Genomic DNA, 25,538 nt, shown 5'->3' with positions numbered 1-25,538 from the left:
AACTGACCTTTTTTGGCCTTTATGCAATACACCATGTGCAAAGGAAAACTACACGACACCCCTGGACACACTATTCCCACTTTCAATAAATTTGTTAACGATTAAAGTTTTTCTGCAGAGGGTAAGTTAAGGTCTATAGTCCAACTTTTCTTTACTTTCCTTTATCATGCCACTGAAATGTACTTTTTTTAAATGTTTTTTGTCATCAGATAAAGCACTTTGAATTGTCTTGTTGCTGAAATGTGCTATACAAATAAACTTGTCTGGTCTTGCTTATTAAACACAATGGTGGCAGTATCATGTTGTGGCAATATTTTTCTTCAACCCTGACCAATACCTCAATTCCAACCTTTAGAGATTTCAGTCATTTCAGTCAGTACATTTGCAAAGCTGGGAGATATCCTCTATTTGTAAAACATACAAAAAGAGGAAAATGGTGCAAACAACGTATTATTCACCATCCACTTCACAATTATACACTATTTGTGTTTGTCTATCTCATAAAAACCCATTAAAAATGCAGTGAAGCTTGTGGCTATAACATGACAAAACATTAAAATACTATTGCAAGGCACTACGCACTTTATTTGAGAAATGCAACATCGCTGCTTAATCTTTTGAGAGGCCTTTAATATTGTTCCAGAAAACATGCAAGTAAACTTATTTTTCTAAATCTCAAATTTTAACCAAAGCATGAAAACATTCCTTCTATTGTAAACGTGTAAATTTAACAAGAGGTCCTTGAAGCTATCACACAAATAATATTTGAGAGTTGGATGTTTAAAAACCAGCTGGGCTACAGTGAGGAGCACTCCAAAGAAGGATTATCTCCTCATAATTCAGCCTACATACCACATCATAACTAGGCACCGTCAGCAGTTCCAGAGAGGTTCTCAACATTAGGTTTATGGGATCCTCATTATTTAACGTTAGGATCTCCCCACAGTCCAATGAAATTTTGATGGCAGTATCACATCCAGTGAGTCGACTCCTCACTCCTACTCATCCAGATCAAATGGCTAACAAGGATCTCTTTGGATAGGCCCACAGTAATGCAGGAAGAGATTCACAGCTGCTTTATCCAAAGGCAGGATGGTGTTGTTGCAGATTTACATCAGAAGGGCAATACTCTATCTGGATAAGTCAGACACTGCAATGACCTGAGTTAGCCATTTACTGCCTACCCATCTGCATACATTTAAAAACAAATAAACATTCCTGTAAATAAAGACGGCTGTCCAGCAACTGTCTTCCCAGCGACAGAGCTATTGACCGTTGTCAGATGCTCCGCTGATTAAAAATTGATCCATTTTGAAAAATCTAATCAGCTGAATAGGATTCTTTCATATGTGAGGTGGGGTCGGGCGTGTTTGTTACGGGTTTGAGGAAGGGGGGTGACAGCAGCTGCTGATACAGAGGCAGACCTTTTATTAACCCCTGCACCTCCATGAAGCCCCCTGCACCCCGATCCCCAGTTCACATTTCCCTGCACCCTGGGACGCAGCCCAGACGGTCTGAATTATTCAGCAGTCTGAAAGAGGCTCCGGCCACTTGGCCTATTAATGCCTGCCAGCAGAGGCTAGTGGCTCTAATGGCCAGTCCAGAGGAACCCTGACTCCCAGTGGACAGGAAAATGGCTGCTAACGCCAGGGTGCAGGGGATGTTAGAGGGAATTCATCAGGGACCGAGGTCATGGTGGGTTAATGATGCTGCACGTCTAGACGGACGCTGAACTCACGCCCTGCCCAAAAGGCGGAGGGGGATGGAGTTGAGATGCAATAATATTTTTTTATCTTTGAAGGGAGCCAAGCCTGCAATATTAAGTCTTGGGGCTTATTTATATAAGAGCAGCATTGTTGACTTTGACCATGATCCTCCGCTGGCCTGAGATTCCCCCCTCTTTAAAAACAGAACATTGAGCATCTCCAAAGCCACAGATATAACTAGAAGTCATTTTCATTTAGCATTCATACTGGTGCAAAATAAAAATCAAATGCACAAGTTCTACTGATCAAAATGTAGCAACACAGCAGAACAGCAGCTTTAAAAAGAAGAGAAAGAATAGACTCAAGGATAGCTATTTTCAGTGTCAGCTAAGTGTTTAAAACCAAGTCAGTTTGAAAGAAAACTACATTTTCTGTGCCATGCTGAGACAAGTTTGCCATTTATTCAGGCTGCAAGAAAGTGAAAGAGAGCCAGACTGTGTGCTTATAACTTTTCTATTTTATCCTTTTGAGCTTTCAACCCGTCATGGAACATGCAGGATCTGGAAACATTGGGAACCCTTCTGGAAAATGGGTAAGGTAAGGATAGGGTTGCCAACCCCTTGATAAATAAATAAGGGACACCTCCTGGTAGGGCTATCCAACCCCACTGTCTGCACCTCTACCGGCCTGGTGATTTTTTTCACCCTTTTTCTTTGTGTGAAATGACTTTGGAAACATTGGACTCGAACCCAAGTTTAATTCGATGCATGTTTTCGACTGATACAAATATCCGTGGAAAAATAATTATTCAGCAATTTATAAAATAATTTATTCTTTTTGCAAAATAAAATTACTAGACAAAAACAAATATCCTTCTAAAATAAATAAACCACTATTGAAAAGACCTCCGTCCTGCTTAACTTAAAACAATATAAAAAAGCATAACAGTATAATGCAGAACATTTTCGTAATAGTGCATTTAGTGCAAACAAAAAGTCTGTAGAAAAGTTGTAAACATAAACACTTGTGCCTTAAAGGCCATGACTACGGTTAGTCAGGTGTAGGGAAAAAAATATTTAACTAGTGAACTAAAAACTGCAGTGCTGAATTATGTGGAAACAACCTATTTTTTCCATTTATATTTCATTTGAGCTCTTGCTGCTGCAAGGAGTTGTTTGCTTTTCAGGACTACCGAGTAAAACTCTGAGCAGGACATTTCATTAATTAGACTGACAATTAGCTCACTTCTCATTAATTCTGTAGAACATTTGTTCCTCACATCAGTCCACTTATTTTTCATGATGGAGAAAATATTTTCCACAAACGCACTAGAAGAAGGGATGCTGAGGACAAAGGGTACAATAGCCTGGATGTTGGGGATGTCAGCTGCCTGAGGAACTTGCATCTACCTCTCTGCTGTTCCTATCTATCTATCTATCTATCTATCTATCTATCTATCTAAACACGTTGTTTGAACTTTCACGGTGTCCGTAGATCTCTTGCAGTGGAAGCACGGCGCGCTGGTTACGAGCGCTGAACAAACACGGGCCTTTTTTGTCGCATAAGCGGCGAGGAGACACTGGGGAAACCGTATCTGATGGGAAAACGCGAATCAACGTAACACCTGTATCTATCCTTAGCAACGGTACCTGCTGGCCAATGAGATGAGCCGAAATATTATGTCAGCTCATTGGTCACAGAGCAGGATATGGCTGGTAATGAATTTACCGTAATGTTAAATATGAAGCACCCCATCATTTATTAATTCTAATGACATTTTAGTGAAGATTTTTGATCCACCTAATAATACGGGACTATGTGCGTCCCGTTTCAGCTCAATACGGGACGCGTACTTTTTATTCTAAATACGGGACGATTCCGTTTTTCAAGGGACGGTGGCAACTCTAGGTAAGGACCTACATTTTCCAAGGATTGCACACTGAAACTGCTGTTTTTGTGATGCTAATGATGTGGCAGTGCTAATCGCAAACATAAGATGCTTAAGAAAATTTTAAATGTCAGTTCTGTAATCATTTTGCCTAAGTTTGAAATGTCGTAAAACCCCATTTTATACCAACTATAGTCTTACATAAGCAGAATGACAGCGCCTCTGCTGCCAATACAAACTATTAACTAGTCTTGTAGTCTATTTATGGTAGAAAGACTAAAAATAATAGCTAATAGTCCTGGAAGAGAAATCAAAATCACCTATAATCGGTATTGGCAGGTTAAAGCTCCTCAAAAACCAAACATAAATCTTGGCTGAAAACAATTCTTATTAGTGCATCTCTAAAAATGTGTCTGCATCACCTAACTCTCATTATTCTCAACCAGTCATCGCCACACAAACAATACTTAGAGCTGGAGAGGGCCCTCAACCTCAGCACTATGTCACTCAGTAATCAGGGCATCACCCCCCAGAGAGATAGCAAATGGGTGCAACTCTCATATGGGAGTAACTTTGTTGCTATGTGGTCTGTCACCTTCATGATCATATGCATCCACTTGGTAACTCAGAGGGTGTAAACACAGTCCTAAACAGAGCACCAACCCCATCCATAGGTGTTACAAAGATAATCTGATCAACAACATCAGAGTGCAACATTTGTGTTCCATCTACCTGGAGGATTCCTAATAGAGAAAGCTCTCAGACAAAAAGTAATAATTTCTGCAATGGAGCACTTAGTCATCATTCTCTGTAAGGACAAGCAAGTCCAGGCAGAGAGGCAGGGAATGGTATTCCTATTATCCTCCACTAGAGATTTATGCGCTTCAAGGTTGAGTTCTTTGACAGAGTGGGCTTGATCAGCCTTATGAAGCGGAATGAGTTTAGCCTTCAGTTGACGCTGCATGTACTAGGCTGCGCCGCTACAACAGAAGCGTTTCCCTTTTACAGGATCTTGTGCTGAGCACGTTTCCTGCCAAGTTCAACGCAGCAGCCCTGATTGTACCAAACCAAGGGCACCTGGCAGAGGAGTAGAGAAGGGACATAGACCCTCCCAGCACCCGTTCAAAAATGTAATTTCCTCTTATACACTCAGACAAAGTGATCAAGAACAAAATTCCAGGGTCCATGTCGGAGGATTCTGGACGTCTTGTTGAAGAAGAAATGTAAAACAAGACAGCAAAGTTACATAAAACAAAAAAACTATGTCAACCATTCAGAAAATAAATGTGAAAAATATACAAGAACCACATGAAAAGGAAATTCCGCAGCTAAAACTCATGTGTTTGCATATTACAAATATTGGCTCTGCATTAATAGTCAGTTTGATCATTTCCAGTCAGAGTTATGCAAGATCAAGTATTTTAAATGCCCACATCTATACCAGGTCTTTATAGAATTTATACAGTCAAGCAACCGAGAACAATAATGTTTTGTCATATTAGTTGACCCCCCCACCCCAGGTAAGCCAAATTCCACTCCTTTAGGCATATCTTGTTCCTGCTGCATACAGCAAAAGCCTAGAGCAATGTTTAGCTAAACCTGCTGTCCTACGTAGGCAGTGAGATTCCCCAGAGGGCTGAACAATCAGACAATTTCAAGATCATGAAGCATTAAACCAATCCCGGCAGGGTACACTAATTAAACAGCCGAGCCCAGCACAGCCAACCAATCCCCACAGAGCAATTAAATCCATCCCCTCTAAAACACTGTGGAACCTGTCTGGGGAAAACTGCCGAGAAGTGAGAGAGAGAGCAAGAAAAGAGGCAGAGATGCTGTGGGGAGGGGAGAAAAATATCATAAAACCCATCTGAAAAAAAAACTATAGGAGGGAATGCAGCAGAAGCCTAACAAGGGAAATTGAAAAAGGAAGGATCTCAATTTACTTCTTTGTTCTTCAGTATTTTTCCCTCCCATTAACGTTTGAAAAGCCTCTCTCTGCTCTCAGCTGACAAGATAGGGTGAGCATGACCACATTTCAATTCAAAAATAGTGACCCTGATGCGATCAAAATTTGCATATTTAATTACGATTACAAGGTCCGGAAAGCACTCTGGAGGCTGAGCGTAAAAAACTGAATAGCCTCAAGGCCTATTTTACACACCAGCCGAGCTGTTAACACAGTTGCAAATCCTGATCAATACCCCGATTCCTTTACGAAAGTAAATGAACAGGTGACAATGGTGGCATGACATCACTGGGCTTTTTTCAGTGTACAACAGAGCACAATAAACTAGGCTCCAGGGGACAATGGAAAACTACATCTGATTTAGAGGCTTACTAGGTGTCCAATATGCTAGAATATGCTGTGAAATTGTATTTTCACCCTTACAGATTTCTTCAGTGTTTGTCTTGATGTCAAACTCAAATGTTTCAGATCAAACCTATTTTGGTATTAGACAAAGATAACCTCATTAAATACAAAAAGAAACCTTTGATTATTATATTTATATAAATATGATTATTTCATTAAAGCTATCCAAATCAATCTGTCCATATGTGAAAAAGTAGTTGCCCACCTTGTTAAATAACATTCACTGTGATAACCCATATTTTTTGGAAAGTTTCGCCAGCCACACCCAGGCCTGATTACTAGTAGACCTGACAAACCAAGAAATCACTTAAGTAGAACCTGTGTGACAACATGATGTAGGCTAAAAGAGTCTAAAAAAGGTAGTAAAATACAAGTTGACGACTCATGTAGAAGGTCATAAATAGAACCCAGAACAACATCAAAAGCACTGCAGGCTCCACTGGCCTCATTTAATATCAGTTTTTCATGATTCAACAATAAGACAGACAGACTGGGCAAAAAATGGCATCGATGGGAGAGTTCCAAGGCCGAAACACTTAGACCCATCTCACATTGGAATTTTGGGAAAATATTCTGTCGACCAATAAGAGAAAAGTGAAAGTTTTTGTAAGGTGGGAGTCCGATTACATCTGGCGTAAAACAGCTTTCAAAACAAAAATAAATACATCGTATACACATACAAACAGGATGGCGGTAGTGTGATGGTCTGGGGCTTATTTGCTGCTTCAGCGCATGGACAACTTTTAACCATGAATGTTCTGCTTGGAATCTCCTAAAGCAGAACGTCTGGTCATTGGGTTATGCAGCAGAACAATGACCCACAGCACACCAGCAAGTCCACCTCTGAAAAGCTAACAAACACCCATTAAATTAATGTATTAAAGTGGCCTAGTAAAAGTTAGGACTTAAGTCCAATTCAGTGTTCATGCTCAAAAACTCTCCAGTGTTCGTGAATTAAAACATTTCTACAAAGCAGAGTGGGCCGCACTTTCGTCACAGCAATGTAAAAAAAAAAAAAAGCCTGACAGCAGTTGTTGCCACCAGGGCTGGCACAACCAGTTGTTAGGTTTAGGAGGCAGTTGCTTTTTTAAATGGGGCCAGGTTGGTTTGGATAGTCTTTTTCCTTTGGTCAATGAAAACATTTAAAAACTGCTTTTAATATTTATTCGCATCATCTTTATCTGATATTTAAATTGTCTAATGATCTGAAACATCTAGCAGTGATAGAAAAGCAACAACAGGAGAAATATGTAATTGGAGACTAAATACATAAACAGGCCTTTGTTATATATAATAAGATGGTTAGGTAAATTATTTGCCTTATTTCCCTGGAGAGGGTCAGGTAAAGTATATTTTCATGGTGTTCAAGATGAGCCCAGAAGACTCAAAGGTGGGGGGGACGATTTGAGCAGGAACTACTGCAAACCAGAGGTGAGGACAGCGAGACAGACTTGCTCTTATCTCCCCCCGACTGTAGCGATGTATGAATCACAGGGCCCAGCTTCATGTCTCCACTTCCTGTACCTCTCCATTAAAAATGATAAACTGTACCTCTTGAAGGAACTCTGCTTGCTTCAGGGTTCGCAGTCTGCATCTTCCTGGTGAAGAAGCAAGATTCTACCCCCTCCCATTGTTGGGGATGAATAAGAGAGTAATTAAGAGTGTGTGTGGGTAGCAGCTGCACAAGGAATAACCCTGATCCATCTACCTTTGCTATAACCCACCTTTTCGTATTATTTTGATAAATAAGAGCGTATCTGCTTTGTAATAACAAATGCTAGTTTAACACTCAAAAGACCACCAAGAGGCCCAGTTTCTGGAGTCTTCCCTCATCCACCTTAAATGAGGACAAATGGGCCTTACAAATCAGCGACATGCACAAGATTTCTATATTCCTCTTGTCTGATAAACACTCTGTGCAGAGGCACATAATGAGAACAGCGGAAATCCCCAAAGACAACCTGGAGAAGGTTAGTGAAGCATTGATCTCGTGAGCACCTTGTACGCCGTGCTAACCCCACATGACAACCAGAAACTGAACATGCAGTCTACAAAAGCCTAGCACCTGCACAATAGGGAGGAAAAAATATTAGTGGTGGAATGAGATCTCACGAAGTTAAACACCACAATATTCCTTGTCACAGTGAAGTGTCTGATGAAATGGGTAGAAGATATTTTTATGAAGGTTTTTTCTCACCCTTTTTTTCAGACTCAGAGGTGGTTCTTGATTTGTCCTTTGTTGTCCACTGAATGACTTTCTAGCTATATTTAATAAGAGTAATCAGACTCTGGCAACTCTTTTTCGAAAACGCAACTAGTGACAGCAAGAGATGCTGTGGGATCCTCCCCTGTCCAAAAGCACTCACAGACTGCCTAGTCTTTGCGCAGCACAGTCACAATTTGCAAAGTGACCAGTGCCTGGGTTGTTGCATGCTCCATAGTGGACAGTAAGGTTAAAAACCAGAACCAGAATAAGCTTTATTTGTCAAGCTTGTGCACACAAACAAAGAATCAGATTTCGGTTCTACTTTGCTCCCAGTAAAGACATTTTAAATACACATGTTGGGAAATAAAATGTTTTTTTGTAAATATGTATATATACTGTATGTGTTTTTACAAAAGTGGAAGACAATGTTAAATTATTGCAAATTAAATCAAACTGAAGAAAACCGAACTAAAAAAATAAATACATAAATAAACTGGGTCATTTCGGCAGGTCCAAAGCCCAGATAAAGTAGGGGGCTTGTAATTGTGACAAAAAATAATCAACTGAAGAAATTTTATTGGTAGTTCTAAAGATATTTATGGTGTTTTCATACTCACCTTTTATTTCTCCCACACCATTATTCCTCTCCCCTACAGCATTCATTACAATTAGCTGCATGTGACCAGTCATGCAAACTAGGCAACAACATCATTTAGTTACTTCTTGTGGTGTGTTCTATTTGTACTCTGAAGTTGGGTTTTCTGAGTTCTCGATTGGAACAAAACAGTTTTTTTATAATACCGGTAACCATGCTCCTTTGCTATGAGTCTTATAACGTTGGAAACCCTGTTTATTCCCACTTAAATGGTGCCAGATCTGAGGGGAAAATGCATTTGCGGGTTAAGCAGCGGAAGATTTATTACAAGGAAGCATTGCTAGAACAAAGGAAAATAATCTTTACCATTTGTACCAGGTTTATTTGTGAACATGCTTTTTTGTTTAAACTCATTAAACAAAATAAATAGAAATATTTAGCACCAACACAATAGGAAATCCAACTGTTTTCCGACTTGCAACTAGAGTCCTCTCAACTCAACGTTGATGTCATTTCTAGCTCTGAGCTACAACTCAACCGAACGCAGCCTCAGGACAGTTACTAGTAGTGGTGGGCGATACTGGAAATTTTGGTATCGATCCAATACCACATAAATCCAGGGCTGGTATTGGCAATACCAATACCTTTTATTTGAAATGTCATGATCACTGAATAATTATCTTATTCTGCCTTTAGTTGATTATGATCATGATTATGATAAAACACATCAGGTTTTATATAGGAGTTTGCAGAGAGGTTATCAGTGTTGCCAAATTAGCACTTTTTTCACTAGATATAGTGCATTTTTAGACCCCTAATTCACTTTGATCCAAAAAAAAAGATGTATAACTAAAAATTGCATTGAACTTTGTCTTCCCGCTTTTTTCATTTCTGGGTTAACTCAAAGAATTTTTGTTTATTCTGGTGATGGTATGAATTATATTTTTAGTTGTATTAGGAACAAAACATAACATAGCAAAACAGACTGTATACAGAAAAATCAGTCAGTCAGTCATTTTCTACCGCTTATTCCATAGTGGGTCGCGGGGGAGCTGGTGCCTATCTCCAGCAGGCAATGGGCGAGAGGCGGGGTACACCCTGGACAGGTCGCCAGTCCATCGCAGGGCAACACACAAACAACCATGCACACACTCATTCATACACCTAAGGGCAATTTAGAGAGACCAATTAACCTAACAGGCATGTCTTTGGACTGTGGGAGGAAGCCGGAGTACCCGGTGAGAACCCACGCATGCACAGGGAGAACATGCAAAAATGTAATATTAATTAATAACTTGCAACATGCAATGAACAAAAACAACTATTAGGTTAAAATTTATTTGGTGCTGCAGGGTTAAAGGTTTTTACCATCAGATATAATTTTGACAGCTTTTGGATTGTGGACTTTTTTAGTTTTTTTTTTTAACCTGTATTGATAAACAGAAACATAACCGAATGAAAACAGAGAACAAAGACATAATAGCTTACACTTTAGATCTTAGAGTACAGTTTCAGTGTGCCACCGGTCTAAAATCTGTTCCCCTACCTGCCCCCCGAGAAATAAATTCTAGACATGCCCCTGCATAGAAGAAAACCTGCAACTATCAATCTCATCACGCTAGTTTTGATCCGATACCTTGGTATTGATACTACCAATATTTAGATCAATACGCCCACCCCTAGTTAATAGTTACCTCCCTTACTGAGGAGTTGGCGACACTGAATTTGCCCTGTTGTGGCGATAGAGTTGACTATTAAAGACCTCTAGTATAGCTCAACAACTTGGCTGAAAAAGCTCTTGTGAAGCTTTTAATATATTTATGAAAACACAACAAGCATTTTCAATGTTATTCCTTTTTTAGCATTAAAACCAGTGTAGGCTAAGCCAAACTGCAAAACAGGGACTTTTCAAACCTGGACAGAATTTTCTACACCAATTACAGTTTTTATATATATAGATATATATATAGGGCTGCACGGTGGCGCAGTTGATAGCACTGTTGCATTGCAGCAAGAAGGTCCTGGGTTTGATTCCCATCCGGGGGTCTTTCTGCATGGAGTTTGCATGTTCTCCCCGTGCATGCGTGGGTTCTCACCGGGTACTCCGGCTTCCTCCCACAGTCCAAAGACATGTCTGTTAGGTTAATTGGTCACTCTAAATTGACCTTAGGTGTATGAATGAGTGTGTGCTTGGTTGTTTGTGTGTTGCCCTGCGATGGACTGGTGACCTGTCCAGGGTGTACCCCGCCTCTCGCCCATAGACTGCTGGAGATAGGCACCAGCTTCCCCGCGACCCACTATGGAATAAGCGATAGAAAATGACTGACCGACTAGATATATATATATATATGTTTTTATGTGCCACTAGTGGCCATTATTTTTCTTAATCTTTTAGACAGTAAGCAGACCGGAACGGAGTCGAGAGAGGGGCAAGACTGAAGCCTCTGAATATGGGTGACGGTTTTGCCCCTTCATTACCGCTGTGCTGATTTTTAAAACAATTTTTGACTTAATTGTGAAACCTTTACTTTTACTTCTATATTATGTTTTAATGTTTTTATGTTACCTTAATGCACCACTAAATGTATTATTTGAAATTCCACTGTACAATCCCTGTATGATGACAAAAAGTCATTTTAAAGAAACCAAAAAATGGAGGTTGCATTTTTCTCAAAAATCTGAACTGTTATCCTCCCAAAAAGCCTTATTATTAAGAACAAAACTACATTTGAGTAAAATACAGTGAACCTGTGCCAAATCCAAGTGAACACTATAGAATTCATAAGACTAGCAAACTGAACAAGAAAATAACGGTGTGCTCAATATATCTGCTGTGGCTTTAGACGGTGGAGAATGCAGCTCAATATGGTCTTACTGGGCAGGGGACTGGCTGTCAGCAGGGAGAAAGGACACAACTTTACACCCATGCCAAAGAGCTATTACCTCGCACCTCCTGATAACTCCGCCTGGCTCACTGCGAGCGTAGAAGAGGCTGCCCTGCCGCCACGGAGCCATCCTCCAGCACACTAATGTGTCCCTGAAGTTTTGTTAAAGCCGGTTATTTACTCCTGCAAAGCAATGGCTCCAGCCTTGGGGCAGCAGGATGAAGAACACAACATTATGAAAAACGTGGCATCTCTTGCTATGAAGCACTGTCAACAATCGGGGGGGTTGCCTGTTAAAACATGGAAAGCATAGCTTTTTCCCCCCTTCTCAACAAAGCTACATTATGGAAGGAGCTAGAGTGTTAATGTGAAGTATAACAAAGGTTACTGACAATATTTTTAGTAATCCATAGCCAAAGCAGGCTGGGATCAATATTCAGAAAAACTTTGGTCCAAATCATGGCAACATTTCCAGCTCTTCTGTATTGGATTCTTACTCACCTCTACTTATATAGGTCTAGGATCAGGGAAAGTGCAGCTAAAATCTCTGCAGACACCACACATCCTGAACACAAACTGTTTAGACTTTTACCTTCAGGTTGGCGCTACAGAGCACTGTCTACTAAAACCAGCCGCCACAGAGACAGTTTCTTCCCCCAGGATGTTTCTCTGATGAACACTTGACAGTCAGAGTTTCAGAAGAACGCCATTCCTACTTGGGCTGATCTCACATTATATTCTATCGTAAAGTCAATTGTGTATATATCTACATTTATAAAGATATATTTTATTTCCATTATTTTATAAAAACAAATAAAAATCTTCACTGAGAGCGAAGTGTACCAGAGTTAAATTCATTGCTTGTGTGCACAAACTTGGCAATAAAACTGATTCTGATTCTCTACTAGAATCACCATTTGTTTTCCAATGAAATTACTGTGGGTTTTTCTCAAGAATTGATCCAGATCTACAATGAAGACACAATGCAATGAAGAAGCCCATCTTCTTTTATAACTAAGGTGAATAAAACATGCTTGATGGTCTCCACATCCTACTGCTGACCTTGCTGACATGTTGACATAGCTGACAACAGCCTTCCACTCAGAGATGTTCAGTTTTCATAACAGCCTCAAAGGTGGGGGGGCAGAGAAGAGAAGAAGAAAAGAACTGAACTCAAAGACTAAGGTGGTTTCTTATTACGGAAGCAGCTTTAATGCAATTTCATTGAGGTCCCTGTGAGATAAACCGTTCTTCCCATGCTGCATTTCTTAAAATCAAGCATAGCCCTTTTTCCTTCTGCTTCTGATCAGACTAACTTTTTTTTTTTTAGCGTTGCCTGCTTGGTCCCACTCCTTAAGTGGGAGTATTACTGCTATCAGTACACACAGTCAGCGCAGTCACAAAAAACTGGACATCGAACGGACATCCACAGAAGTTCCTTCTCAGGTTACGACAAACGTGACACATTTAGCGGATAGGTGGACAGTAGAGCAAACTGGGAAAGAACAAATTTGCTCTGAAGAGGGAAAGCAAATCTAAAAGCAAAAAACAATATTCCAACTGAAAAAGTTTAATCCATCACAGTCACTGGTTTGGTTTCTTTCAGAAAATGAAAACCTTTCACTGGATTCCCTTCCTGAACCCCCTCTATTTCCCCAGTAGGAACCAGGAACTAAAACTTCCAGGGAAGATATTTTGACCCCACTGTGAAAGTCCCAACTAAGAAGAAAATAGTTCCTAAAATTCAACAAAATAATTGTCTAATAATACAGTCAGAGTCAATGACTGTAATATTAGTCAAATGTGGAAAATGTGTTTCAATGAAGCTCGTTTCTCAGATTAAAAGTACCTTTTGAAAATAACTTTTAGGTGGGTAATAAACATACTTTTCAAGCCCCCATTTCTGTATTAAAAATGTTCTAAAGTAATATTCTAATCTTAAATGGTGTATTTCAATAGCTGCGAGCAGAAAATCATCATAATTAACAGAAATAAAGGCTTGAAAACATCAGTCTGGGTAATTAATTTATATAATGTGTTTCACTTAGTGAACTGACTTACTGAAATAAATAAACTTCTCAATAATATCTTAATTTCTTGAATATGACTGTATTCTGTGCTTTAAAGCTTGAAGGAAATAGAGAAAAGAAAGATTCCTACAGTCCTTTGAAAGAAAAGCCTCCAGGCTCTTAGGTTACAAGTAGGTTTGGTCAAAATGTGGCAAATTTAAACTTTGTGTTAATTTAGTCAAAATTAGCTCAAGGCTTCTTTTTTTGCTTGATTAGAGGTGAACTCAGTACTGCTATTTCTGGATACGAGTCTTTACCGAGTACTGCTAAAAAACTGCGTTTTGGTTTCTATAGTTTCAAGTATTAGCAGTCTTTTATGAAAAATGTGCCTCATCTGTTCAGTTAATGAAATTTACTTTTTTTTTATTAAAACATTGTAAACAACAGGTCGTGGTTTTCAGTTGAGGTATTTGTTAAAGCTGGAAACTTTTTTTAATCCCTTGAAAGCAAACTGAAGTCAGATCATATCAAAAGTATGTTAAAAGAAAATCAACTTTTGTGATACGAAGGAATCAAACTTTAAAAACTTTTAAAGGATGTGTTGGACCAACGATCTCTGATATAAACAGTAGCTTCATCGCACCCAGCCTTATCGAACTGCAATGCATACTGTAGCCACCAACCAGGAGCACAGCACAGCAAAACGATAGGATAGGTATGGAAATCTAGTTGAAGGAAGGTCAAAGTGATTAAGCTGACATTAATGACAGGCCTAGTCTTCCTGTGAGAATGCTCACCGTGGCTGTCTCTAAACCCATTTGTCATTCTGTTTCCAACGCCAAACCATCTGCTTTGAAGTCTCTACCACTAATGCTACACAGAGAGGTTAAACAGCTTAATGCTCGACTCTATTTCACTCCTCTCACTCTCTAATGTTCCATCCGTTTCATGCATCCATGTTATAGCTCCTGGATTTCACGTCTCAATTTGCCTCAGACAGTCCAGCAAGAGCTTGTTTTTTCTCTATTTGCTCAGTTGTCACCATCGCAGAAGGGAAAACTAAGCAAATAGGGAATCATGAGTAACATGCCCCACCGTAATGATTAGATTTGAGCCTTGCAAAACTATTCACACTGCTTAAACTTTCTCACATTTTGTTACAGTTTGGCCTAGGAACACTAACAGCACATCCCTACAGTGAATTGTAGTGCTGGCAGCATAATTATATGAGGATGCCTTGCTTCAATTCTGATAGTCTCCTTTGCAAATTTCAGTCTGTGGATGTGCAAAGCTGGTAGAAACACATTTTAGATTTCTATTTGTAAAAAATGAAAAAAAAAAAACAACTTCCATTCACAAGTATGCACTACTTTGCTTTGGTCTTACACCTGAAATACATCAAAGCTCATGGTTGCAATGCATCAAATCGTAAAGTTTCCATACTCTTATTGTAGCTTCTACCTTAAATCCATCCCCTGGTTTGTCGGATTTGAAGAAGCCAACAACAAATATCTAAAACAAATAGATAATGAGCTAATACATGCAGGTCATCTTTAAAGCTTTTCTATAATAATCTATCACAGCATACAAATAAAATGACACAGTTATTAGAATTAATAAAGCAAGATCTGAGACACTGTGGACTTCTTTGCTCTCCAGCAGAATGAGATTAGACTGATGCATGTGACATTAACAATATCAGCAAACAAATATGAAAGCATGAATGAAAGAGAAAGAGCGATTTTCACAGCCAATTTGACAACATTGTTGTGTGTGTGTGTGTGTGTGTGTGTGTGTGTGTGCATGTGTGCGTGTGTGTGTGTGTGTGTGTGTAGGAGATTCTGGCAAACAGCACACAGAACAGGCTGGCAGCGGAGGCAGCGAAGCTCACAGGCTGCAAAGCAATTTCACTGTTTGGCAATACTGTTGTCTCTGTGTGTGGATTAGAGCTGACACCAGAGCAACTGAGTCATGCTAAATGTAGTACAATCACAAGCTTTTATTCCTGATCTAAAAACCCCACACTGCCTCGGAGATTCATGAAAAAGAGGCTGGAAACTGGGCGCAAAAGATGGTAACAAACAAGTGGAGCATTATTTCGCCATATGAGCGCAGCATTGCGACATGGACAAAAACAAAAGAGGGATTAGAGGAAATTGCAGTAAAAGTACCAAGCCAAAGTTTTAACAGGGAATAATCAAGTCTCCTTTGACAATATCCTTGAACATCCTTGATGTTCGACTTTATAAAGGGGTAAATTGCTGTAAAGCACACACATCAAACACTATTTACACTTTTTTTCACCACTCCTTGTCATGACCTCACAGTCCAAACTCTTCCTGCAGTTCTAACCTCTCTCCAGGTACATCACTGGTCTGTGAGTTGTCTCTGGGCCAGGCAGGACCTGGCAGGACAGACCCTGACCCGTCCTTTTCATGCCCGCCCACAGAAATGCCATCTGGCTGGTGTGAATGATTACCACAGCAACGGCCGGGTGACCTGCAGCCAGCAGGAACCAAGGTCACTCCACCTCAGCGCTTCACACTTTCCCTGCCCTCTTTTCCTGAGCCTGCAGGTGAATTATTCATCCTGTGGAACTCAGGGGCACAAATCCACTGAACAAATGCTAAAAAAGTGCACACTCAGTTTGCTGATATAATAACTTGTAATGAGAAAATAAATGCTCCAGTGTGAACTCCGAGAATAAATAGCTCACAGATGGCCTCAGATAAAGTGAGAATGCCGCTGAAAATATGGACAGAGAGGGTGAAACAGGTGTGGTGACAACTGGCTCCGACCATGACTGAATGAGAAATAAGTGCTTTAATTGATTTCTGACACGTGTTGCAGAAGGTGTCACATTTAAGCTACAGGCATGCTTACAACCAGAAGCCTGCAAGTTCACTTTTAAAAGAGTTGCAGAGAGAAGGTAAAGGCTTCAGTGCAACATTTCCTTAGATTACAGGTGTCAAACTCCAGTCCACAAGGGCTGGTGTCTTGCAACTTTCAGACGCTTCTCTGCATCAGCGCACCTGAATCACATAACTTAGTCATTAGCAGGACTCTGTAGAACTTGAGTGCATGAGGAAGTAATCCAGACATTTGATTCAGAGGTGTTGGATACATCTAGCAGGTGCAGGACACTGGCTATCAATGACTGCAGTTCAACACCTCCCGTTTAGGTCTCTTTTGCAAGGGAGACCTGACCAAGGTAACAGAAGCACAGTTCAAATATATACAACAAGGTACAGTGTTAAATCACACAGCACAGTAGTGCAATACATCACCAAAGATACCCAGAAACATTTGTACACAGTTAGTCTAGACTTTGGAGTTTTCTTTATAGCTTTAAATATATTGAGGGATAGATTTGTTTGCAGATAAAGTTCAGATGGATGATTGTTTCAGGCATCACATGAGACAGCAACCCACCTACTGTCTTTCCCAGCTCAGTTCTGACTCTCAGAAACCACTGTTTTTTTTGTTTTATCCCCACTAGACAGACTTATTTCCTGGTGTCCAAATCAAAATGGGTCAACAGAAAGAAGAAAGTCTACCCCGAACTGCTTGGTATATGAAAACATCCAGTGACTGAGGTGGTGAGCATGAAGGATGACCAGTATAGATTAGTGTAGAAGAAGTGGCGTAAACTAGAGTTAGGAATAACTCTGTAAACCATGATATGAGCTATGCAATATGAAAAGATGAAGAGTGGATGCATTCATATACTATAAATCTCTATAATCAGTTACTGGCAAAAACAGGAATTCTAAAATAAAAGATCAGACAGTCACCAAACACACACAGCAAGCTTTGTTCCAGACCATCCAACTATTGCACAAATAGCTTCAATTTAGATGAACAAAACATATCTTTTTTAGGCACGTGTTTAGTCTGTTTTTATACATTAGCTTTCATTAAATCTATTCTTCTGCTTTCAAGTCACCTGTTTCCAAACATATGCAGTTTACTAATTAAGATTTCAATCTGCCTTCAGCTAAGTGCTTCATAATTATAATCCAAAAACTAGAGACACAGCAATTAATGGCCCAGAGATCTGAATCTGACAATTTTTCCTCTGACCAGCTCTCATTAGGTCAAATATGAAAAAAATCTGATATTTTTCCTGTATCCATTCGATGCATCAACCCACCATTTTCAGATTATAGACACATCAACCAACGGCACATTCTTTGATGCACTTTTGTAAGTTTAATAACAATCAAATAAAAGTTAGGGACACCGGCTTAAGTGCATAGATTGGAATAATCTTGCAATTTCTTCATTTTCCGTTAAATTCAAAACTACTTCCCCCATTAAATGACCTGCAGGACATTTTCTTTGCTATGCATTTTAGTCCTTTAAAAAATATGTAAATTGGCTAGTTAGACCTGAAAGAGAACTGGAAATCAGTATCAACCAGAAATAGCTATCCACCTTGTGCCTATTCATCAATCAGGAAAAGGTTTACTTCTTTAACTGATATTAAAATGATTTATTAAATCAGAATTTACAGTAAATGCTTTGAAAACAAACTCTAGGTATTAGGACTATTTCTTTTCCCATGATCCAGCTGATGACACTGGCTCAGATTTCTTGGAACGGTAGTTTAGATCTAGCTCCAAGGCTGCTGAGGAAGATTTCATCTTACTAACATCTTTAAACTCCCATGACTGGACCACAGTCCTGTGAAGTCAGGTGAAAGAGACATTACAACCAGCAGAGAGGCACTATAAAAAGGAATTTTGGAGGGTATTAAATATTAGTCATTATTATAATATTGAAATTTTATTTAGGCATATTTGTGTGTAAATGATTAAATTCTAACATTATTTTCATTTTGATCACAGATCTAACCTAAATATTTTAGTCAGAATTTAGCTGAACAGGTTCGTTCAGTCAATCTGTTATTCTAGTTCAAGCCTTGTGGTTAGGAGGCAGTAAGGCTAACATGTTCATATCTGTTGTAATATGAATAAACATTATCAACCTATAGGAAAAGTTGAGATTTGTCATAATACTTTAGGTTGAGAAAGTTTTTTTGTTGGACCTGCAGTTTAAGTTCCTTTCCATCTTTTTCTAGCAACAACTATTGCTAAAAATTTAAGCTCACTTGAAAACGACTGGTTGCAATATAATGCCTCATCAGTGGAACGGTTTATATGTCACCTTGGTAAAATAGATTTAACCATTATAGTGTTTAGTGTTGCATGACTTCATCTTGACTTATTTCTTATGTTGTTTCTTTTTAATATGGGAGAACAAACCAGATAACCCAAATATTCCTAGTAATTTGTTCAAATTTGATCAGTGTAAGTAATGTTTTCAGCATGCCTTTGAGCTGTTAATGTTACACACATTCTAATCAGAAATATTGTCAAATGTTCTAAAATATAATATACGCAAATTGTTGCATAAATTTGAATGGTTCATCTCTAACAGTTAGTTTTATCGGTGCACATCGCAACAATAGCAGCTCCTCCATCCCCGCCCCCGGCCCCGTGGATCTATCTCAGGCCGGAGGAGAGGAAGGTCCAGCCAACAACACGACCCACCGAGGACAGAGAGCCACCGGGTCTCATTTCTGCTCCACGGTCTGGTTCTTCCGCGGGAGCCGGGCGGGACTGCCGCGCTGTTGTCATTTCTCATGTTACAGAACATCAATCAACCGGTAGAGACGGTGCCCTTGCGCCGGCTGAGGCTGATTTACAAACATTAGCGGGGAATACAATTACACAGCCCCCACCGCCAACCACCTCCAGCACCACCCTACCCGGACCGAGCAGCCCTATGCGGCTGGAGGACAGAAGAGAGGTGGACCCTGACAACAGCGGATACAACCATCCATCCTGTCAGCACCGTGGTTTATAAATCCAACTTTCAGCTGAGTGGCTGCAGTTACAGCAGGCTACACACGGGGCTGACATGATGCTGTAACACAGAGGAGCCTAAATGAAGGCTGTGATACAAACAAACTGCTCACCTGCCTCAGTCTCCACGCCATTATTCAGAGACATTCTGCTGGCCGCTACAACACAGTCCGGCGGCCCTGCCTCTAAACACCTAAAAGGCTCAAATTAAAACACTATCAGCGACCATGACGCGGTCTAAATTCATTTATTCTAGATACATCCCCAATAAAATGTCCGAGCGTTACGACTAATGTCAAAAAAAAAAAAAAAAAACAACTTTCCAATTCACAAATAAAAAACTTTCTCCGCGGTCCAAAAACGTAACAATTAAAACTTAATTCCCCGTAGCTCGCTGAGAGAAGCGAGCAGCAACGCAGCGGCCGTCGACACAAGCCGCATAAAACACGAAGCCTGAGAAAAGTTGCAGCTACGTCCAGGAACAGCGATTCAGAGGCGCATTAAAAGTTTCCCTACACCTAAGTATGGCCGAGCTGGTCGGGGATGATGAAGAGCAAAAACAGCAGAAAGGATAACGCTTGTAAAACAGCAGTGCTGTCCGCGGTGCTGATCCCAGATCGGTGTGGCTAACACTGAGCCTGTGCTGCTCCGCGGTCTCTCCACCGCTGATCAATGATTGAACTGAACAAAGGCAGAACAGGGATCAATTTCTAATAACTATCAATGCAAACAGCGCCGACTCTTCGCTTATTTTCACCCGGATCCAGTTAACGCGCGTCGGGGTGCTGTTAGAAGGCATACCGCTGCAGAAATACTCAGATAAAGGTGGGAATAGCACTAACCTGAAGCCGCCGTAGATCAAATTTCTTCCAATATTGAAACATCGATCCTACATCGGCGGCCATCTTGGGGGATATTGAGGAGATTTTTTTTCAGCGGCTGCAATAAATATGTGGGCTGGATTTCCCCTCGTTAAACAACGTTTACGATCACCGGTCCCACTTTTTTTCTATTTTTTTTAAGAAAAGTACTCAATACTAGAGTCCACAGATGTGTTTGACAAGTCTGCCAGCATGCTTGTTTTCTTTTTTAGCACCAAAAAAAAAAGGGGGGGGGGGGCGTAAGCTATATTTTTCCGCTTCTATGAAAATTATAAAAAGCAAAGTGAATCCTTCTCTTCGTCCGCAATATTAAACGGACAATCGCTCTTTATTTTTGCTTTATCAAAGTGATCAATACTGCCGTAAAGCCCGGGGTTGATCAATTTGGTCTGGAAAAGAGAAAGAGTAGATGTGTACATAAGTTAAGTTCTAGGGAAATAGCCAAGCCTACTTTTCCCCCTTTTTTTCGCGTGTTTATTACAGGATTCCGCGGAAACGTTACAGTTAAGAGACAGTGAGGTAAATTGAAAAAGGCTGCATTATCAATACTGTTATTAGTATGTCACTGAGTGAACATCGCATTATTCATCAGAGGGAAATTTACCTACATTTCATACATAAACCGCTATATAACTAGGATTGTTTTTAGATTGTGAAAAATATATTCATACCTGACATTATATTTTTTTTAAACTAAGTGTACAATTTATCAGGCACATTAAAACAAATTATAAGAGCAGTATATCTAAAATAAACCCATGTAAATTAGATAGATAGATAGATAGATAGATAGATAGATAGATAGATAGATAGATAGATAGATAGATAGATAGATAGATAGATAGATAGATAGATAGATAGATAGATAGATAGATAGATAGATAGATAGATAGATAGATAGATAGATAGATAGATAGATAGATAGATAGATAGATAGATAGATAGATAGATAGATAGATAGATAGATAGATAGATTCTATCTAACCTAATGAAGCATGAGGGTGCTCTTTTTCTGCTCAAAGTGAGTAATACCTCTGGTCAAGGAACATGAGGTTCTGTGCTGTTACTACAATGCTGTTAGGTGCTCCCCCTGCTGACACCACGCCGTCAAGAGGTACAGTACCTGCATCCGGGCACAGTATGATTTCCTTCATACCCATCCTATATACACAGTTCTCACAGAGCGAAGGTATTCTTCACACCCAAAGGTTTGCACCACGTTCCGGCAGCCAATCATCATGCATGCAGAAGCTTGTTTCACTACCTGGTTTCCCTGATGAAAATAAGTCCGGAATGGGATCCAAATCTAAAAATACCTCAAGCCATTAAAAACATGTTCCTGCCAAATATTCAAGCCAAGAAATAAAAGGAAAATTGCTGTCTTATGGCTTTTAGGCAGAAGCTAAAATCTTGAATCAGCATGTTGGTGATAGTGTCTTACTAACGTTTTCATACCCATCGAGCACTTCCTCATACTGTCACACTACAACTACAAACTGTTTTGTTTGATGTTTATGGGATAGACTCAACACATAGGAGTAAATAATTGTGAAGTGGAAGGAAAATGGCACATGGGACATTTACTTTTCAAATACAAACCTGAAACGTGACATGTATTTTCTTTGCACCCAGGACTGTAATTAGCTTCATTCATCTTCCCATCAACTCTCACCAGCTTTCCTGTCCATGCTGGGGGAAAGCATGGCCACAGCATGATGCTGCCCCCACTGCAGATCGCCCTGGGGATGTTGTGCTCAGAGTCATGTACTTCACACATAGTAGTTAGTTTTTAGGCAAAACGTTTTGGTTTCATCTGAGAAAAGCAATTCCTTTCATATGTTTGCTGGGCTGCACAATTCATAGGAAACTTTAAACTGGACTGCGTGTGGCTTTGTTTCATCGATGGCTTTCTTCTACAAAGTTTTCTATAAAGGACAGATTTGTGGGATGTGAGACTAATAGTTTTTCTGTTGACAGATTCTCCCAGCTGAGCCTTGGATCTCTGCAGCTCCCCCAGAGCTATCATAGGTGTTTACAGGCTTCTGTTTTTAATGCTTTGTAAATGGTTTATATCCCAACCCTGCTTTAAACTTCTCCATAACTTTCTCCCTGACCTGTGTGCTGTATTTGGTGGTCTTCATGATGCTGTTTGTTCACTAATGCTCTCTAACAAACCTCTGAGGCCTTCAGAGAACAGCTGCATATACAATACTCGTAAAAGTTATGGATATTCGGCTTTCAGGTGAAATTTCAGGATGAACCTAAAATGCACTATAACTTTTACAGGTGAAACTAATGTGACCTTCCCTAACTTTTGAATGTTCACATCCAGCTACTCAGTGTTTCGGTACTTTTTGCACAAATTGATGTTCTCTAATAAGGAGCTTAACAGCATAATTCACAACAGGTGTTTGATTCATAAATCGACCAATATATTTCCTGCTTCAATCAGAATTGGTATTTAAACAGTCGTCCTCATCCTGCTGTTCACATTTTGACATCATGAGACCAAACAATTGATCAACAGTACCTCACCTTTGCAAGGCTTCAAAAAGGATGTTATCAGACGGAAACAGTCACTGAGCAATAAGTGTTACAGAGTTTCAGCAGTGGGTTGCCACAGAGATACAGAGAGACTGGAAGAGTCACAGAAAGGCAAAGATGTGGACGTCCTTTGGCCACATCCCACACTGATGACTGCTGAATTTTAAACGGTGCCCTGCTGAACCGGATGATAAAAGGCACTCAATTTCAGGCACATTTAGGGGGGCACCCAAGTGTCATCTCAGACCATTCGAAACTTTTTACATCAGCGTGGTCAGCATGCTGGACAACCTGCAAGTGTACCTGACCACACCACCAGGCACAGACATCATCTTCTTGCATTGGCCAGAGAGCATTTACGCTGGATGAGAGACCAGTGGGTCTCAGTGCTGTTCTCTGATGAAAGTCGATTCATGTTGAATAGAAATTATGGCCTCCAACATCCTTGACGGATGGTGCTGCAGTGTGGGCATGTGTGTCATGTCAATACAGAACTGCCCCACACTTTGTGGATGGTCCAGTGTTAAGCCCATACTACCCGAATAACATCATTATTCCAATCATTGTGCCCCTGCATGAACAATACAGGCCTAATTTCATCTTCATGGACAACAATGCTCCAGTTGATTGGCAGCCGTTCTCTAATCAGAACAGCTGAGTTGCCATCTAGAGGCTCATAACTCTGTAGCCCAGAACCTCAATGACCTAAAGGCCACCCTTCAAGAAGAGTGGGATGCCATGCCTCAGCAGAAAATAAGTCAACTTGTGAACAGCATGAGATGTTGTTGTCAAGCTGTAATTGATGCTCAAGGGCACATGACACATTGAGACATCAACATTTTTTGTTGTGGTTTACCCACCACTGTTTTTGGCTTTTGTTAGATGAGGAAATCACTGCTGGAGTTTTCTACTTAAATGCCCAACTTTTATGATATCGCTGAGCATGAATGTTTTATGCTTTCCATACAGTCAGTCATTTTCTACTGCTTATTCCATAGTGGGTCACGGGGAAGCTGGTGTCTATCTCCAGCAGTCTATGGGCGAGAGGCAGGGTACACCCTGGACAGGTTGCCAGTCCATCGCAGGGCAACACACATACAACCACACACACACTCATTCATACACCTAAGGGCAATTTAGAGAGACCAGCTAACCTAACAGGCATGTCTTTGGACTGTGGGAGGAAGCTGGAGTACCCGGTGAAAACCCACACATGCACGGGGAGAACATGCAAACTCCCCCGGCCGGGAATCAAACCCAGGACCTTCTTGCTGCAAGGCAACAGTGCTACCAACTGCGCCACCGTGCAGCCCGCTTTCCATACATTTCACCCAAAACCCAAATATCCCTAATGTTTTGTGACTAGTATATACTAACTACAGGACTCTGTTTATAATACTCTGCAGGCAATTGGTTACGCCTGGGTTTATTAAGGGGTTTCAGAGCAAAAGGGGGTTCAATTCAATTGCATGCCACACTTTTCAGATTTTAACTTGACAGTTATGCACTTCTTTGTGTTGGTCTATCACATAAAGTAGTAAAAAATACTCTGAATTGTGTGGCTGGAAAGTGAGAAAATGTAAAACAAAAAGTTCAAGGGTTATGCCACTTAGAATATTATTAAGGCCTTAATACATTAACTGATGCATTTAGAAACTGTGTAGTTGCATTTTCAAATATTCACTGAGCAAAACATTTGAGGAGGGTTTTGCATTTTGAAAGATAGTATTTACTAAATAATGATTATTTGTACAACACAGTTAAAGACTAATGCTGAGGAGCCTGAAAATCTGGATCTGGACATTTTAGCAAGTACACAGACCTACAGTACATAAACTGTTTTTCTAACCTAATTCTTTAGTCTTGTCGTAGTGCCCATAAAGCACAACCTTGGCACACTCGCTGTCCACAGATCAAACTGAGTATTTATAATCTTAAGAGTTGTCCAAATGTCAGATAGGAACACTGGGCTCTGGCTCAATGGGAATGTGCAGCACCCAAACTTTGTGAGAAACCAGGCAGGACTTGAACTCCCAATCTCCACTGCTGGAAGTTGATGCGTTGTTGGTCTCGCTCCCTGATCCTCACGCAGCCTTTAGGGAAAAAATGTTGAATCTAATGGCCTCAATCATCTCTGGTTCTGAATGTAATCGTAGACTCGTGTTCACCACCGTCACCAACAAAGCACTGAGGGCTTCTTCCAGTAACCTTCTGACCCATTTCAAATTAAAGCATACTAGAAAAAAGCTTAATCTAAAAGGCAGGGCTTGGTTATTTAAAATTAGGACACAGATAGGAAATTATCCAGAAGCTTTAAAGCTTTTGTTTTGATGAGGTCATGGATCTAGGATTTTTAAATTAAAGACTTTCTTTATTTGAAAGTGCTGACAGTTTACAGTTAATAGCACGTTTTATTTTCAATGAACAGTAGCAGCTAGTCTGGGTTTGTATGGTGACTTTAAGGAGAAAGGAACATTACCTTAGTCCTACTTAATTGCTGATTATATAAAATAAATCATCATGTGCAATATTGTAAGAATTTCATAAAATACCTTTTTTAAGTGTCTAGGTGCACATCAGAAA

The 25,538-nt window shown here is 40.1% G+C and overlaps 1 protein-coding gene across 2 annotated transcripts in view; it reads right to left on the bottom strand.

The window, feature by feature from the left end:
- Nucleotides 1-20,585, bottom strand: part of cux2b (cut-like homeobox 2b) — a 156,325-nt gene extending 135,740 nt beyond the window's left edge. Inside the window, exon 1 of one of the 2 annotated variants that reach the window (XM_047381835.1) lies at nucleotides 20,373-20,585. In XM_047381835.1, the coding sequence (XP_047237791.1) occupies nucleotides 20,373-20,435 (63 nt within the window). In that variant the 5' untranslated portion in view covers nucleotides 20,436-20,585. Of the gene's footprint in view, nucleotides 1-19,643; nucleotides 20,157-20,372 lie in introns of those variants that run through there. The other variant, XM_047381836.1, reaches the window with a different exon arrangement.
- Between the last annotated feature and the right edge of the window lie 4,953 nt (nucleotides 20,586-25,538).

The sequence above is a fragment of the Girardinichthys multiradiatus genome, chromosome 12, assembly GCF_021462225.1.
Source record: "Girardinichthys multiradiatus isolate DD_20200921_A chromosome 12, DD_fGirMul_XY1, whole genome shotgun sequence".
In the NCBI taxonomy this organism is placed as follows: Eukaryota; Metazoa; Chordata; class Actinopteri; order Cyprinodontiformes; family Goodeidae; genus Girardinichthys; species Girardinichthys multiradiatus.
The sequence above is the reverse complement of the archived record's forward strand: the minus strand, read 5'-3'. Positions and strand labels throughout refer to the sequence as shown.